This window comes from Rhopalosiphum maidis, chromosome 3, assembly GCF_003676215.2.
Source record: "Rhopalosiphum maidis isolate BTI-1 chromosome 3, ASM367621v3, whole genome shotgun sequence".
NCBI classification, from domain to species: domain Eukaryota; kingdom Metazoa; phylum Arthropoda; class Insecta; order Hemiptera; family Aphididae; genus Rhopalosiphum; species Rhopalosiphum maidis.
In genome coordinates, this window is record NC_040879.1 from 36,089,532 (window position 1) to 36,105,692 (window position 16,161).

Consider the following 16,161-nt stretch of genomic DNA (forward strand, 5'->3'; position numbering starts at 1 on the left):
TTATTATTATGGTGTTTTCTGGTCGTGCGAGTGTTCAGTCGGCGGCAGTCGCGGTTATTTCGTATTTCGGAATCGTAGTTCGTCATAATAGTCGTATTTATAAATATTATTACAACGAACATTGTGTTATTGGATATTGTGTATTGTGTAATAATAATTGAGATAACTTGAACCGGTCGTTTGGAGGAGGTGCTTAATAGTTGTTAATAGTACTGTGGTACGGACCTGTGCCAACGTGCGGAGACCCGAACGACGACGACAAATCAAACGCGATACGGTTGTCCCCTCCATTTATGTCGTCGCCGATAGAGTCACGTCTGGGCCAGTGTTCCGTCGTATTCACTTCACTCAGTTCCCTCGTTCATTCACTGTTATTCCAGCGTTTGCACGAGATTCAGAAGTTGTTTTTAGTCCACTACTGTCTGTCTACTGATTTGACTCAACATCGATTAACGAGTTTTGAACTGTTGGCGACCGGTGACCATCTCAACGTAGTATTTTGTGAGTAAACCTTCGTTTATAATATGGGCTTAACAGTTTTGACGTTGAAAGGGGAGGACTTATGTCGTGCTGTGGATTATGTTACAGATAAAATTTATAAATTATTATTTTGTCTTAAAAAAATTTAACTTTCTTTTTAAATAAAAAAATTGTACTTAATTATTATATTACTTATGTTTAAGTGCAACTAATATATTATTTTTAGTTTCCCGATGACCGAAGTATGTTATGTCTGTGGTAGTGTGGTAATAAATAGGTAATAATGTTCGATCGATTTTTCACTTGTTTTCTGATAGCATTCTAATAGATATTAAGAATTAAAACTGTATATGGACGATTTTGACGTGATGATTTGACCAGTTAATCAACATAATATTAATATGTAATAACTATTGTACTTTTAAGAGCGGTTTTATTTCTATTTCTATCGATATCTAAAATTCTGAAAAGTCGGTCACACTTCTGGGTTACTCGATAAAACCTGGTGACTGGCGTGTCCTAGTTTGAACGATTATTAATGATTATTATACAATGGAACTTCGATTATCCGTCAGGCCCCGGACTAAATAGACCTCCCCGAGTCTCCCTGACGAATTATTAAATAGATAGTCGGATATAGTTAATCGGATATATGGATAAACGTAATTTTTTTTTTTTTAATTTTCGTACATTGTTATAATTTATGTGCATGTGTATATTATATTATGAAATACTGTAACGTATAATTAAAAAAAAAAAAAAAAATGAAAAAAATTGTTTACAATCGAATTAAGTTGCTTTTCCTAGTGTGAAGTTATTTTTATTTGATTGACAATTGTTAGCGTTTTTGGAATGTAAGATTGTTCATTCGTCGCAAGATCATTTATAACGGTAAATAGTTTCATCTGTCCATTAATATTTATTTTTGAGTATGACGGTGAAATGAAGTTCCACTGTAGTATAGTATACAGATTATTTTCAAATTGTAAATAATTCCGATTCATCGTCATTCATCACAGTCGTGATTACGACGTATTATTTTATCATAGGTTAACCCGGCGTATAAATAATTTGTACGTACTACAGTATAATAATATAGTATTGTCTATAAATAAGCAAACACACAAGTAAAAACGTGGTAAGAGTACACGATTCAATAGTAATAAAAACGATAAGTTGACAGGCATAACGATTCCCCGAACAATTATACAATAGTAATAATATGTTATTCGTATGGTTGGTAATTTCCCATCAATAGAGTCACCTACACAGTAATAAATAATAATTAATAATTTTAGGAATTCATTGTCCTTTATAGCTCTATCAGTGGCGTATATGAATATGGATCAAGCTATTACATTTTATAATACACACTAATATATTATAATTATAACCAGTACGTTTTTTTTTCATTTAAATACATTTTACCCATATTATGTACATGATTTGAACAAATACTTAGTTTTTTGAATTCTTGATTCATTTTTGAACCGTGGGAATTCGTTAAAGTATTAGAAGGGAGGCTATCAAATGATAGGCAGAAGCTATTATTTATTTATATTGATTTTTAAGACTTTCAAGTATCAATTTCTTTTTTAATTGTTATTAAAAGATATTTACAATCTGTTAGTTTTAAAACATTAAGTATAAATAATTTATAGCACATGAATCATTTGTGAAGAAATAGTTTACTAACACCTCAGAATATATTTATACATTTTTTGAAACTGATCAAATCTTTAGAACAAATCCATATTAGACGACGTTTAAATATTTATCTTCGAATATTGAACTGAGATGTTTGGTAATGTGATTGTTAAAACGTCAAAAGATTCAAAATTTAATTTAATTTATTTGTGGGAGATTGTAATTTATTACGGTCACTACGGAATTTCATAAATAGTTTTATTTATGTTTATTATTTCTATTAAAATCTAAAAATAGTGCATTCAGTGATTTAAAAGTATAATAATTTAGTATTAAGTAGGTACTTTCATACTATATTATAAATAATATTGTTTTATTTTCGATGAAAACAATTATTTGTTCTAAATAAAATCTATTTTAAATGTTACATGGGGGTTATATTAGAAACAAAATTAACCTGACTTATAATAAATTGCTTAGCTGACTAGTAACTGCATATTATCGAGAAAAAAAATTAAACTCAAGTATGTTAGAAGTTAATTTAAAAAAATAATAACTTGTTGTTATCAATAGTTTTTTTTTTTTAAATTGGTTGATTTGATTATTTGTCGGGAGTCATGCTAATTAATTTATTCGAACAATTTTATTTTTACCAATTCATGACGCGTAATGAATACAAAAAAAATCGAATTTTACACGAATATCAGTATGTTAATGGATTTTATAATTTTACTACATTCTGAAGTGATAACCACGAATTATTCACGAGTAATTCTATAATAGTTCGATTTTATAGTCCACGAATAAGAAATGCTATAATTTAAAAATTTTAACGAATTGCAAAACGGGAACTAAACAATAACGCATTTAGTAGTTGCTGTTTCTTAAGTTTTATTTATTAACGATTTCGTGCAGGGGTGTTTCCGTAGGGTATACTACATATACGCCGTATACTCTCAAGATTTTTTTCAATATTATGGGTATACTGGGTGTCTGCGTATGTTCTCAATCTCAATTTTTTTCCATATTATTGACACGCTCTTTACTGGTTTTACTGGTTTTACTCTCCTATAGACCATAAGAAAAATATTCTTATTGTATTAAATGTTTATATTTGACGAATAGTATACTCTCAAAAAAATTAATGGGAACACCACTGATTTCAAGCCAACTAATTGGTCTAAGGTAAGATAAGTGGCCAATAAAACAGAAGACGCACAACTGTAAATATTTTTTCAAGTAATTCCTGAGGAGTATTACTGTATATGATTATTGACTATACAATATACTTGTTTAGATATATATGGGCTAATACTGGATATTGTAGAAAAATAAAATCTGCTAGTTTAATATTACAATTTACAAATGTGTATTAACAGTAAGTAAGGTATTATTATGTAGGTACTTATTTAAATTAGAATGTTATTTACCTCAAAAAGATTTATTTTAAAACGTTTTTATGATATTTTTATTATTTAATTTATAATTTAATAGTTGTTAGTTTATTAGAATATCGAGTATTGACTTTTTCTTAATTTTAAATTCTAAGCAGAGCGATGAAATGTATTGATTTTACAATGTGTTTTTTTGTGTACACGAAAAGTAGTTTAAAAGATGGTTCAATTTTAAACTTGGAGGGTGGTTTTAAATAGCGATTTGGATCTAAGGTCAAAATAAAAAATTATCTGGTTTTTTCAAAATAATCATGAAAAAATATGGAAAAACGAAATTTTTTACTTAAATCCAGTTTTTGATAAAATTGATTTGATTTTTTGTGTAACTCGGAAGTGTTAATAACCTTAGTAACTGGAAATATCTATGTTATCATTTTCTTACTAATGTTAGAAGTATTTTGATTGAGTTATTTATAGTATTAGACATTTTTGTTTCTTTTTCCTTTAAATGTCAATTAAAAATTATTTACTGAGTCAAAATCCTTAAAAATGTAATAAAATACATATCCACGTTATATTTCATGTATACATTTATAAAGTCAAAATTGTTTAAAATTACTATAATTTACCAACTATTATAAGTATTTTGTAGTAGACAGTTTATAAAATCTTCAATGTTTATTGAAAAGGTTTGAAAATTAAATACAATAATTTCCTCGTACGTATTTTAGTTTAAAACACGGTTATTTTGATATAATTCAAATATTCAAAATTATTATTTGTGGAGACATAATATACATAACATTTTTATTATAAATGTTAGGTACGTACTTCACGCAATGACATTTTCAAAATATGTAGAATTATTTTAAGACATTGTCTTTTTATATTAGGAGTTGGACTCTCTATTTACATTGTTTTACGGTATTTATAATAAGTATTATTAGCCCAAAAGATAATAACAATAATATAATATGATATAAATACATACTATTATAATAATTAATTATTAATAATAAATTAGGACTAGGATTTCTATGCAGTCAAAAATTGTGTATAATGTGCATTTTATTTACCAAAATATGCAAAAACAATTTTTTTTTAAATATTAGTTACTATTATTACATGTTATTATTAAATTGTGTATTTTTAAATTTTCAAATGTGAACGACCGGCGATTAAGTCGAAACTACTTACTACATCAATGTTGGAGCATAAATTAACGTGATTTGTTCCGGATTTAAAGTAATATTAATATCTTTTTCTTCCGTTTTATTCTCCGTTTATAATGTTACACATTTTTAGAAATGTTTTGAATCCCTTATTCTTCTTTAGTATCAAGTCCATTTTAGTTTGATAGATAGTATGTTTACGATAATTCGATAAATAAACCAATAATTATAGACGTTTATTAAATAAATAACATTTAAAATTAACAAGATTCTCAAAAATGTATTTATATGCAATTAGATGTATTATGTTCAAAATATACAGAAATATGCAGAAAAAAAAATTATACTATTTAATCAAGAATAAGCCAAATTGTGGACATATCTGACAACCAATCAATTTGGACTTAAGGAAATAAACATGCTAATGCATAGAAATCCTAGCCCTACTAATAATATAACAAATAATAATATAATTGGACAGAATGGTAGCAGTTTTAATACGTTAATCTTTTATCGCTTGAAGAGCATTAAATATGCCCTGTTCTTAGGAGAACTATGTACAAATATTACTATAATACTATATTAATCATTGATATCAAATTTCTCGATTTATCAACTTAAAACATCACATGCCACAATAACATATATTTATTGGCTTTCCAAATTATATATTTGTTTTGTAGGCCAGTTATTAGTTATATGACATTTACAATGCCTTCCTAACACTGACCTTGGTTGATTGATATTTTCAAATTTGATTTAAAATTTAATTAAATAATGACTTATGTCGAAAAATCCCAAAAACAGTTTAAATACATTTAAATGGTTATAAATAATTGTAACTTTTTTAACATTAACATTTTTGAAACTAAATTTATTTCAAATGTTGTTACTGTAAAATAATAAATATTAGTTTAAATAAAAATCTTTAATATTTTGAATAATCCCCATTTAAAAAATAATATTACATTAATGTAAAAATAGTTTTAATATTTTTAAATTTTTGAATATTATAAAAATATTATTTAAATTTTTTTTAATTCTAATTTTTATGTTTAGAATTTGAACATTAAATATTTCAACAATTATATTTTATAGGGAACAAAAAAATGGATGATACAAAAACTGAAATGGATTCATCTGGTAAGAATTGTAATTTCTGTTTTACCAAATTTGTTTGTTAATCATTTAAACATATTATAGGTATTCATATTTTATAAGAAATGCCTAACATTTTAATAATACATGTATAGCATTACATATTCTTCATTTTATTGTTTTTCAAACGTTTCATTTCATTTGAGAATCAAAACTATTAATTAACTATAATTAGATTTAAATATTTAATTATACAATAAATCTACAGTGTTTGTTTTTTATCATTAATAAGCATACACTATATTGTTCTTTTCGAGCATTTTTTACTTTAATACTGTAAAATTGTATTATGTAACTATAACTTATAACACAAAATAAAGTTTGGAAATGAAGCATTATTTTACTTCATTTGGTAATCATATTTTTTAGATGAAATTGATATTCTAATGGAGGAGGAATCGCCAATAGACGAAGACAATTCTATACAAGAAGACGCTAATTCTTCGGTAAATTTTTTAGTTCTTGTATTATATAACTACAAATAATTTAGTTTATAATTTAGCAATTGTTTTTTAAAAATATTAAGTATTATTAAAATACAATTTTTAAATCTTATTAACAAATGCTTCATATTTAGCCTATGCTATGTATTTCAATGTAAAAAAAAAAAATATAAACTTGTACATATTCTTATTGAAGTATGTAATAAAATATTAAAATGATAATAATAAATTGCTTAATTGAAAAATAAAGAAAATAAATATATAAATATGCTTGGGAAAAATATGTGTATTGCTTATTTTGCTAATTTTTGAAACAATGTGAAATTACATGTTATCTGAGATTTAAAAATGTTAAGTTGGAATGATGATTTTATCACAACCTATTTTAGCAAAGATTTGCAGCAATGTAAGTTAAATTATTTTTCAAATTAACATTTTCCATAAAATTATTATCCATTTAGATAACAGAATATTTAAAATTTTTGTCATCAAAAATTGAAAAAAGTATCTGAATAAATTTAAAATACTAAAATATCTACTAAATATGTACTTATTTCCAGCTATGAAAAATTATGTACACATACCTAACTATGTAAAAACTAAAAAGTAATAAAAACAACTAAAACATACACTCTTAGATTAAAAATATCATTGTTATTTAATGTATAGTTTGATTCGCAAAAACCAACTGCTCTTAGTTGCAGTTATTTGTATGTATGTCAAATTGATTTTCTTTGCACTTATTAAAATATTTTAATATATGTTATTTACTATTTTTTCATGCACCCTATCCCTACCAATGAAAAAATAAAACAAGGTTTCATTGCATATAAAATAACCAACTATGAGTTTTGTATTATTCCTTGGTGACTGATTCAGTAACAAATGGTACAATACTGAGAACCCTACTCCTTTCTTACTCCTTAGACCAGCATTTCTCAAAATGTGTGATTATTGAGAAAATTATTTTTTACATTGCATTTAAATTATTTATATTATTAAAAACTATTATTTTAAATTATTTAAAGAAAAGGGGTCCACAAACACAAACTATTTCTCAGGGGTGTCGTGGTCGTAAAAATAAAATAACTGCTTTCCTAGACAATATTTTGTAAGCCAGATTATAATTAAAGATTTATTTAAAAAAAAAAATGTGTATGTTATGTTAAGGAGTACCAAAAAATATAAACTATAATTAGTATACTTTTAAGTGTATGGTTTATAAATTGCTATTTCCAAAATAAATAAATAAATAAATACTTTTTATAAAATACTGAATTTTGCTTGTTTTTTTTTATTTTTATAATCTGTTAGTTAAACGATATGGATGATGAAGAAAAGATGAGAAGATACACAAATTTACTTGCACTTTTAGAAAACAGTACTAAGTTATCTAATGCATTTGAAACCAGATTAAAAAATTGTAAACTTCAAATTATTAAGTAAGTTGTTTCAATCAACTATTATTATTATTCTTTATGTATAGAAATTAGATTTAATCAGATAATTACATTTTTGGCAAAAAAAGCTTTGAAAGTTATTCTTTTTTTTCATTAAAATATGTTTATCCAATTAATTGGTTTAATAATTAATAACCATATCAAAACTAACTCTTTAATTTTTTCCTTTTTCTATAAAAATATTAAATAAAGTATATTTTAGTTTATAGTGTTTCATTAGCTTAACACTTTCAATGTAAAACATTTAATAATCATTATGTGTCTTATGTTAAATGGATGGTTCATTCTGTTTAATTTGTTAAAAATTGGACAATTTTTATCAGTTTTTGAGTTGATCGATTCTATGATAAAATTTACATTTTATAAAATCCATTGTATTAAAATACATATTTATAATTAGATAAAAAATAATTCATTACTATAAATTTGATTATATTATGTAGAAGCGAACTAGAAAAGGCTAATAAAGTTGATAAAGATGTTCCTAGTAACATTGAAAATAATTTAATCAAGGATTCAAATAATCAACCAATTGAAGTAAGTATGTTTTTAAATTTGAATACATGATGATTTATTATTGTGTATTTTATAATAAGAAATTAGGCAATTTAGATGTGTCTAAAGAACTATAACTATCAATTTTAATATTTAGGATCATTAATTTATTTATTTTTCCATCTGTATTAGCTTGGTTTAAAATTATAAATTAATTTTTTCATGGTTTATTTTATATAAAAATTGTACTTATAAAGTTTTTTAAAAACTAAGTATTGGACATTATCTTATATTATATTCTAAAATTCTACAAAAAATTGAAATTCCACTCTTTAAATGATTAAGTATTATGTGTTGTAATATTATATTAATCAATAATGTATAATTTTCCTTGTTTCTGTTTTGAGGAAAATAAAAATTTGCTCAATTTGATATTTTTTTTTGTTCTAATAGTACCTACATGGCAGTGGTGCCGAACTTATATGTCATGTTAGATTGCTTCACTTCTTGAATGGGTTAATCATTTAAATTGGATGTGTGGGTGGTAAGGACAAAAATTTTAGATCTAGCTTCACAAAAAAAAGTTGTATGAGTTCATCACCACTGCTACTTGGTTGTCAATTGTAGGTCCTTAATTAATATTTATTATGATACCTAGAATGAAGAATATGAAAACTATTATTTAAAACTATTTCAACAACCAAAACTATTTAAAGGAACACTTAAAAGTTACCAGAAAGAAGGTCTTTTATGGATAAGAGTATGTATTTTAATTTATATACTAATTTGATTTGATTTGTAATTGGAATAACATGGGCAAAGAATCATACCATAGAAACTAAGGCTTGGAATATTCTAATATCTAATATGTTGAATTTATTTATTTATTTATTTTATTACTTGTTGGTTAGTCTACTCACATAAAAGTAGTATCAGTTTGTTTATAATATTTTTCATTTAAAAATACCAGAATTATGATGTTATACCCCGCTGTGCTGTCTTCATCTTACTAACATATATCATAACCAGGGCTTGGGACTTTTAGCACTGAAAGTCATTAAAATAAGCGTTTAAAAACATTATTATAAGCACTTAAATAAGCATTTAAAAAACTTAAATTTGAGCAAAAATATTTATTAAAAAAAAAACTACATGATAAAGTAGGTATTAGATATAATTTGTAACTGTGCTTAAAATAATATAATTAAATATTACAAAAAATGAAGAAAAAAAATGATTAGGAAAAGTTTCTAGCTATAAATAAAACACAAATTTTTATAATATAAAAAAATCAAACTTCACTTGTGAGACATTTTGCCTTATTTTTTATAGATTTTTTGTAAAACTGTAAAACAGAATAACTGGTCAAAAAAGCAAAAATAATCAGAAAAACTGGAAATAAGCATCTTTTATAAAAATAGTTTAAAAAAGTACTTTCAAATTTCATAATTTAACGTGTTGTAATATGACGTTACACTTCTATAGAATTCTGCTACATTTAAGTCAATTCATAAAATTAAGCAAATGCTTTTAGTCTTGAGCCCTGATCATAGCAGATTTGTATTCAGCAGTACCTGTTTTATATTGTTTGTTTTAATATTGAAGTTAATTTAAAATCAAATATAGAGGTAAGGATATTATATAGGACAGAGGCTCCCAAACTTTTAATGACTACTCATTTTAGAAATTTTTTAAATTTTGGCAAAAAATTTTTTTTTTTATAATACAACACGGTCCACTTAAAATATCATCGCGACCCACAGTTTGAGAACCTCTGATCCAAGACGTTAAGAAGGCTTGTATTGATGTTTTCATTATAAAGGGAGTTATAGCAGTGTATGGCGAAGACAACACTTGCGGGTACAACTTCTCTTAAGAGGATGTCAGTGTAGTAATATTTGTTATCTCTCTTTAATCTCCCCGCACAACATGGCAAATTTTACGTTCTCAATATTGACTAACCATATTAATTTATCAAATTATAGTGAAATGACCTCTTATAAAATTTAAAGTTAAGAACATTATCTAGGGTGTCTCATAAGTGTTTTAATATATTTTAATTTTAAAGCGAGTTTATGAGTATTTTAAATTTTCAAATTAATTATATATTTTAAGAAACTCAAACTCGCTTTAAAATAAAAATATAATATAATGCTTATGAGATGCCCTAGATAATGTTCTTAATAATCTTAACTTTAAATTTTATAATAGGCCATTTTACTCTAATTTGAGAAATTAATATGGTTATAGTCATTGAGAATGTAAAATTTGCTATATTGTTTGTTGCTAAAGCGAGATAACAAATACTATGCTGACATCCTCTTAATGTTATACTAATTAGAAATATGCTTAATAATTATATGCATAATTTGGATATTTATTACTTAATTATGTTTAATATATATTTGACAACATAAATTTTTTAGACTCTGTTTGAAAATGGCTTAAATGGTATCTTAGCTGATGATATGGGGCTTGGTAAGACTATACAAGCTATAGCTTTCTACTGTTTCCTTATAGAAATGGGAATAAAAGGACCGTTTCTTGTTATCGCTCCATTATCTACAATTCCCAATTGGTTATCAGAATTCTCTAAATTTTCTCCTCAGGTAATCTTAATAGAATTTAAAATAATCAAATTAATGATGTATACTTAACACATTTATTATTGTTTTAGTTAAACACTTTGTTATACCATGGTTCATTTATTCAACGCTATATGATTCAATCAAGTTTTAAATCAAAGCATAAAGTGGGAAACTTTGAATACTTTCCTATTGTTATTACAACTTATGAAATTTTGCGTATGGACACAAAATATTTAAAAAGTTATGATTGGAAGTATATTACGATTGATGAAGGTCATAAGCTGAAAAACTCTCTAACCGTAACAACAAGGTATAAAAAATATATTTAGTTATGATAAATAATGATTTAAACAAAAAATAAATACTCAGATGCTTACGTGAATTTGCTTGTACAAATAAGCTTATACTTACTGGGACGCCTATTCAGAATAATATGAATGAATTATGGACTTTATTAAATGTATTGATGCCAAAGTTATTTAATGATATAAAAGATTTTAGCTCATGGTTTGTGATAGATGACTTTCATGGTACAAATGACCGGATTATTAATATAGCTACTAAAAATGAAATATTGGACACCATAGTAAAAGTAAATTAAATTCATTTTATATTATGTGATAATAATAAATATACGTAATACACATAACATACCTACCAAATTAAAATTTCATGTTACCAAAGAAGTTTTTTATTTTTTTAAATAGTTAAAAAACTAATAATTATCCATAAATTTGCAAAATTTAAAGTTAACTATGTCTATATTCCCTCATTTTTAGATATTATAATATTCTAATGAGCTACTGCCAATACCATAAGGTAATATGTATTAATTTATGATTACTTGTTAGTTATTACTAGTTTTAAAATATAAATTTTGGGAAATCCCTTAATAAGAAAGTAATATGGTAGTATTGTCAAACTTTGTTGACAATAGGTATTAACTCTTTTTTAAATCGGCTTCTTTGGAAATTTAGTATGTTATTTGTATATCCAAAAATGAATTAATATCACAAATAAATACTAACTTAAAATTTAAATATAAATATTTATATTAAACTTATATTTATAGATACTAAAACCTTTTATTCTGAGAAGGCAAAAAATGGAAACTGATCTAAACTTGCCACCAAAGAAAGAAATTGTTATTTATGCTCCAGTCACAGAACAGCAACACAAATTGTACATGGCTACGTTGTCTAGAGAAATGGATACATTATTAAATAGAAAATCGGTAATTTTGTTTTAGTTATACATCAAAAAAATATTTCACATCAGTTTCAAAAAATTAAATTAATTTTTATGTTGCTAACTAAATTACAATTTACAATTATTGCACTCAAATAACAACTCTGATCTATGATTTTTTTTTTTTAAATAATTTATTATTTTATAAGTTACAAGATTAAGTGAAATTTTATAAATTAAATATAAATAAAACTTTTATATTCACGAATAATATTATTCATATTATTCTTCATCTATTACACATTTTTAAAATTAATAAACATAATTTTAACCTAATTTTTCGTTGTATACTGTTAATTTTCTTATAAGACTTATTATTTTATATGTTCCATTTAAAATAAATATCTTTTTGAATTCTTTCAAATTTTTAGTACTTAAAAAATATATCATTCTTCACCATTAAACAAATAATTTTCTGTATGTCTTGAAAACTTATAATACAATAGTTATAATTCAAATTTGTAGTTCAACATTTTTTTTATTAGGCAAGTCAAAGTGAACCTGAAGTAAGGTCTAAAAGGAAATGTGTTGAATCTATTGAAAGGTATACTGAAAATAGAGTTATCAGAAAACCTGTACCAGAACAAAAGTAAGTATTATTTTTTTGTAACTTTGAAACAAAATATTATAATGTATTGCGATCTTATTCTACATTTTAGTCTAATAATAACTCTAAAAACTCAGTTTTTTCTTGTCATTTTCTATTGCTTTATTTTTAATTTTTACTGTAAAAATAATGTTGTATGCGGCATAAATATTTAATCCTTGTTTATTGCCTTAATAAAAGAAATATGATAATTAGGTATGTGCATTTTATGGCAAGTCTGATAGAGATATTTTTAATGCCTCAAAAAATCTTTATTTTATATTATTACAATTCTACATATTAAATATTAACATAATGTAGATTTTAATTATTATTTTAATATTAAATATAAAAATGATTGATTTATTATTTTATGAATTTTAGAGTTGAGCCCAAAGATAAAGCTGTCTCATTAGTTTTATTAAATCCATTTATTCAACTGAAGAAAATATCTAATCATCCATATCTTGTTCACATGCCTTTAATTCCGGGGCAAAATGAAATTCTTGTTGATGAAAACATTGTTAAAGCTAGTGGAAAATTTCTAATATTGGATGCAATGCTATCAAAGTTAAAATTGCTTGGTCATAAGGTATTGTACAATAGATAATCACTAATAAGCAATAACTAATTAATAAATTATTACAAATGATTTTATTAATTATTATCAATTCTATATTTTGATTTAAGAACAGGTATTTTTATATTATAAAATTGGGTACTTATTAATATTGTATATTATATATTTTTCATCATACTAATTTATTAAGAATCTTGGTTGATAGTTTTTATCGTAAGTCACTTGTCCTCCCCTTCTTTTCATGAAAAAAATACCAATTCCTGCACAATTAAAGCAATAAAGTGAGATTGTTGCTGATATTTCCTTTGATATTTTATTGAAGACTGAACAAGCCACATATACCATTTTCTGTCATGCTTCTAAACTCTAGTATACTACTATTGATATAAAAAATGTTCTTGTTATATGTATCTATAATTTCCAATCTATTATACAGGAGTATAAATATAAACTTTTAACTGAACGTAAAAAAATTTAATTTTCCTACACTTAAATTTACCTATTATCAAACTTTTAAGTAAGAACATTATCTGTGTTCTCTTGTTGAATTTTTACAATATTTTAATTTTTAATTGAATTATGAGCATTTTTAAATATTTCATAATTTCATATTCATCTCACCTAAAAATAAAAATATAATAAAAAAGCCAACGAGAGAATACTAATAATGTTCTTACCTAAAAGTTTGATTATAGGTCAATTCACTCTAATATTAAAACGTTATTGAAACTGGTAAACAAAAATTTACTATGTTCGTATGTGTGTAAGACATAGACAACACATGCGGGTGAGACAACCTCTTAACCTAACTCTCAACCTTAATATAAAATTAATTTTTAACTTATAGATATTGATCAACTTTTTTATTTGTTAGTTAATATACATCTACCTGAATATTCAGTTAAAATTTAGCATTTAATATTTTTTTGTCGTTTTTTGAAACTATTTTTTTTTTTATTCTAAACTAATATGTTTTAAAACAAAGTCATGTTATATTTAATAATTTTCTGCTTAAACAAAATATATGCTTAGATAACATGAGAAATATATCGGATAGAAATGAAAATGTATTTGTTTAAAAATGTTTAAGAAAACTCTTCTGCACATAACGATTAAGAATTTATAGGATAATTTATCATTTAATTTTTTTAGGTGTTGCTGTTTTCTACAATGACACAGTTATTAGATCTGATAGAAGAATTTTTAATTTTTCGTTCTTATGAGTACACTAGATTAGATGGTACTATGAAAATTAAAGATAGAGTTGAAGCAATTAATACATTCACTGATGATCCAAACTGTTTGTTGATGTTGATATCAACACGTGCCGGTGGACTTGGTTTAAATTTGACTGCAGCAGATACTGTTATTATATTTGACAGTGATTGGGTATAGTTAATTTAAAAAAATGAATAAATGTTTAAATAATTTAAAAAAATTATGTTAAATATACTTATTTTATACAGCTTTCTGCTAAAGATAGCTTTTTTAAATATTCATTAATCAATTTCACTGAATATTCTATTCTATACTTTTTTGATTTCATCAGAACTTAGTCCCAAAGTTCAATCAACCTATCATTTTAATCCTATAAATCATTGATATCTAACATGGTTATGATTTATTTTATTAAAGGATAATATTAAAGTTTTACAAATTTTGCTATCTCTATTTTTTTTTTTTTTTTTTTTTATGATAAATTTTCCTTTACATTGTCACTATAACACAGAAGTATATTTTATGAGCTGAGAAAATTTATTATTATTATGTGCTTATGTTATATTTCAGAATCCACAATGTGATTTACAAGCCCAAGATCGGTGTCATAGAATTGGCCAAGTTAAACCAGTTGTTGTTTACCGTTTCTGTACTAAAAGCACTGTTGATGAAAAAATCTTAGCACACACTGTTGCTAAGAGGAAATTAGAAAAAATTGTTATTGGCAATGGTAAATTAACATTAAAAATAACTGATAAATTATAAGGGATTAATGAAATAATTTATTTTAAGCTTTATTTTTATTCAAGTATTCTACGTTACATTAGTATACTTATGTTTAATCTGCTGCTTTATTTGCATGCGTTCAATTATTAATTAACTAATTTTAATACAATTAAAAACTACAAATTGTAGGCACATTTAATAGAAACACGAAAATTGATTTGTCTAATATAAAGGAGCTGATGAATTTATTAGAATCGTCTGATTATGATCAGCAAATACAGTCAAATGGATTTAGTGAGTAGTCTATATTTTTAAATAGTGGTTGGTTAATTGTTATCTAATTATATTTAAAATATTTGTAGTATTGTCAGATGAAGAATTAGATTCTCTTTTAGATCGATCTGATATGATTAAATCAACACCAAAAACAGATACTACTCAGTCTACCAAACACTTCGAAGTATTGACTTAAATATTTATTTATTTTTTCTAAAAGTAATAACTAGTTGTTAATTTTGATACATTTATAGAAAAAGATTTATGATTTCATGTGTTAAAAGGTGAATTTTTTTGTTTAAATTTTTTTTCTTTTTAAATTATATATACTTATGAAAAGTTACTATGTAAGATAAATATTTTACATTTCAATTTTTTTATTTATATTGAGTTGTTACTTATAGGTCTATAGTAAAGGACTTTTTCATGATAATACACAAGATTTTTTATAAAACATTTATAATGCTTTAATACAAAAATGTTTTTCTAATAAAAATTCCATTCTTAATTAATTGTTTATTTTATATTAATAATTTATAAAGTTTTATGTATTAATAAAAGTCAGACAATTCTTTTATTAAACAATACTCATTATTAACGGCCCTCTTTAACTTAAAATACTTTAAACTTAAAATCTACTTGTCTGAACTCTGTATTTATATTTGTTTTGAAAGTTCAAAAAATATTCTG

The 16,161-nt window shown here is 24.2% G+C and overlaps 1 protein-coding gene across 1 annotated transcript; it reads left to right on the plus strand.

Annotated features, from left to right (window-relative positions):
* The first annotated feature begins 340 nt into the window (after window positions 1-340).
* Window positions 341-15,903, plus strand: LOC113557000 (lymphoid-specific helicase-like). The gene is made up of 16 exons (XM_026962262.1): window positions 341-501; window positions 5,792-5,836; window positions 6,221-6,297; window positions 7,609-7,736; window positions 8,198-8,291; window positions 8,908-9,009; window positions 10,676-10,858; window positions 10,927-11,147; window positions 11,207-11,429; window positions 11,910-12,071; window positions 12,571-12,674; window positions 13,056-13,263; window positions 14,404-14,640; window positions 15,040-15,199; window positions 15,385-15,489; window positions 15,558-15,903. The coding sequence occupies exons 2-16, from the start codon at window positions 5,803-5,805 to the stop codon at window positions 15,665-15,667; spliced, it is 2,148 nt and encodes a 715-aa protein (XP_026818063.1). The 5' UTR covers window positions 341-501; window positions 5,792-5,802; the 3' UTR covers window positions 15,668-15,903.
* The last annotated feature ends 258 nt before the right edge of the window (window positions 15,904-16,161 follow it).

Bases quoted from the DNA above. Each gene is read 5' to 3' on its own strand.
- LOC113557000 (XM_026962262.1), top strand. From the start codon at position 5,803: ATGGATGATACAAAAACTGAAATGGATTCATCTG. The intron at 14,641-15,039 runs GTATAGTTAATT...GTTATATTTCAG, and splicing joins TTATATTTGACAGTGATTGG to AATCCACAATGTGATTTACA. The intron at 15,490-15,557 runs GTGAGTAGTCTA...AAATATTTGTAG, and splicing joins AATACAGTCAAATGGATTTA to TATTGTCAGATGAAGAATTA.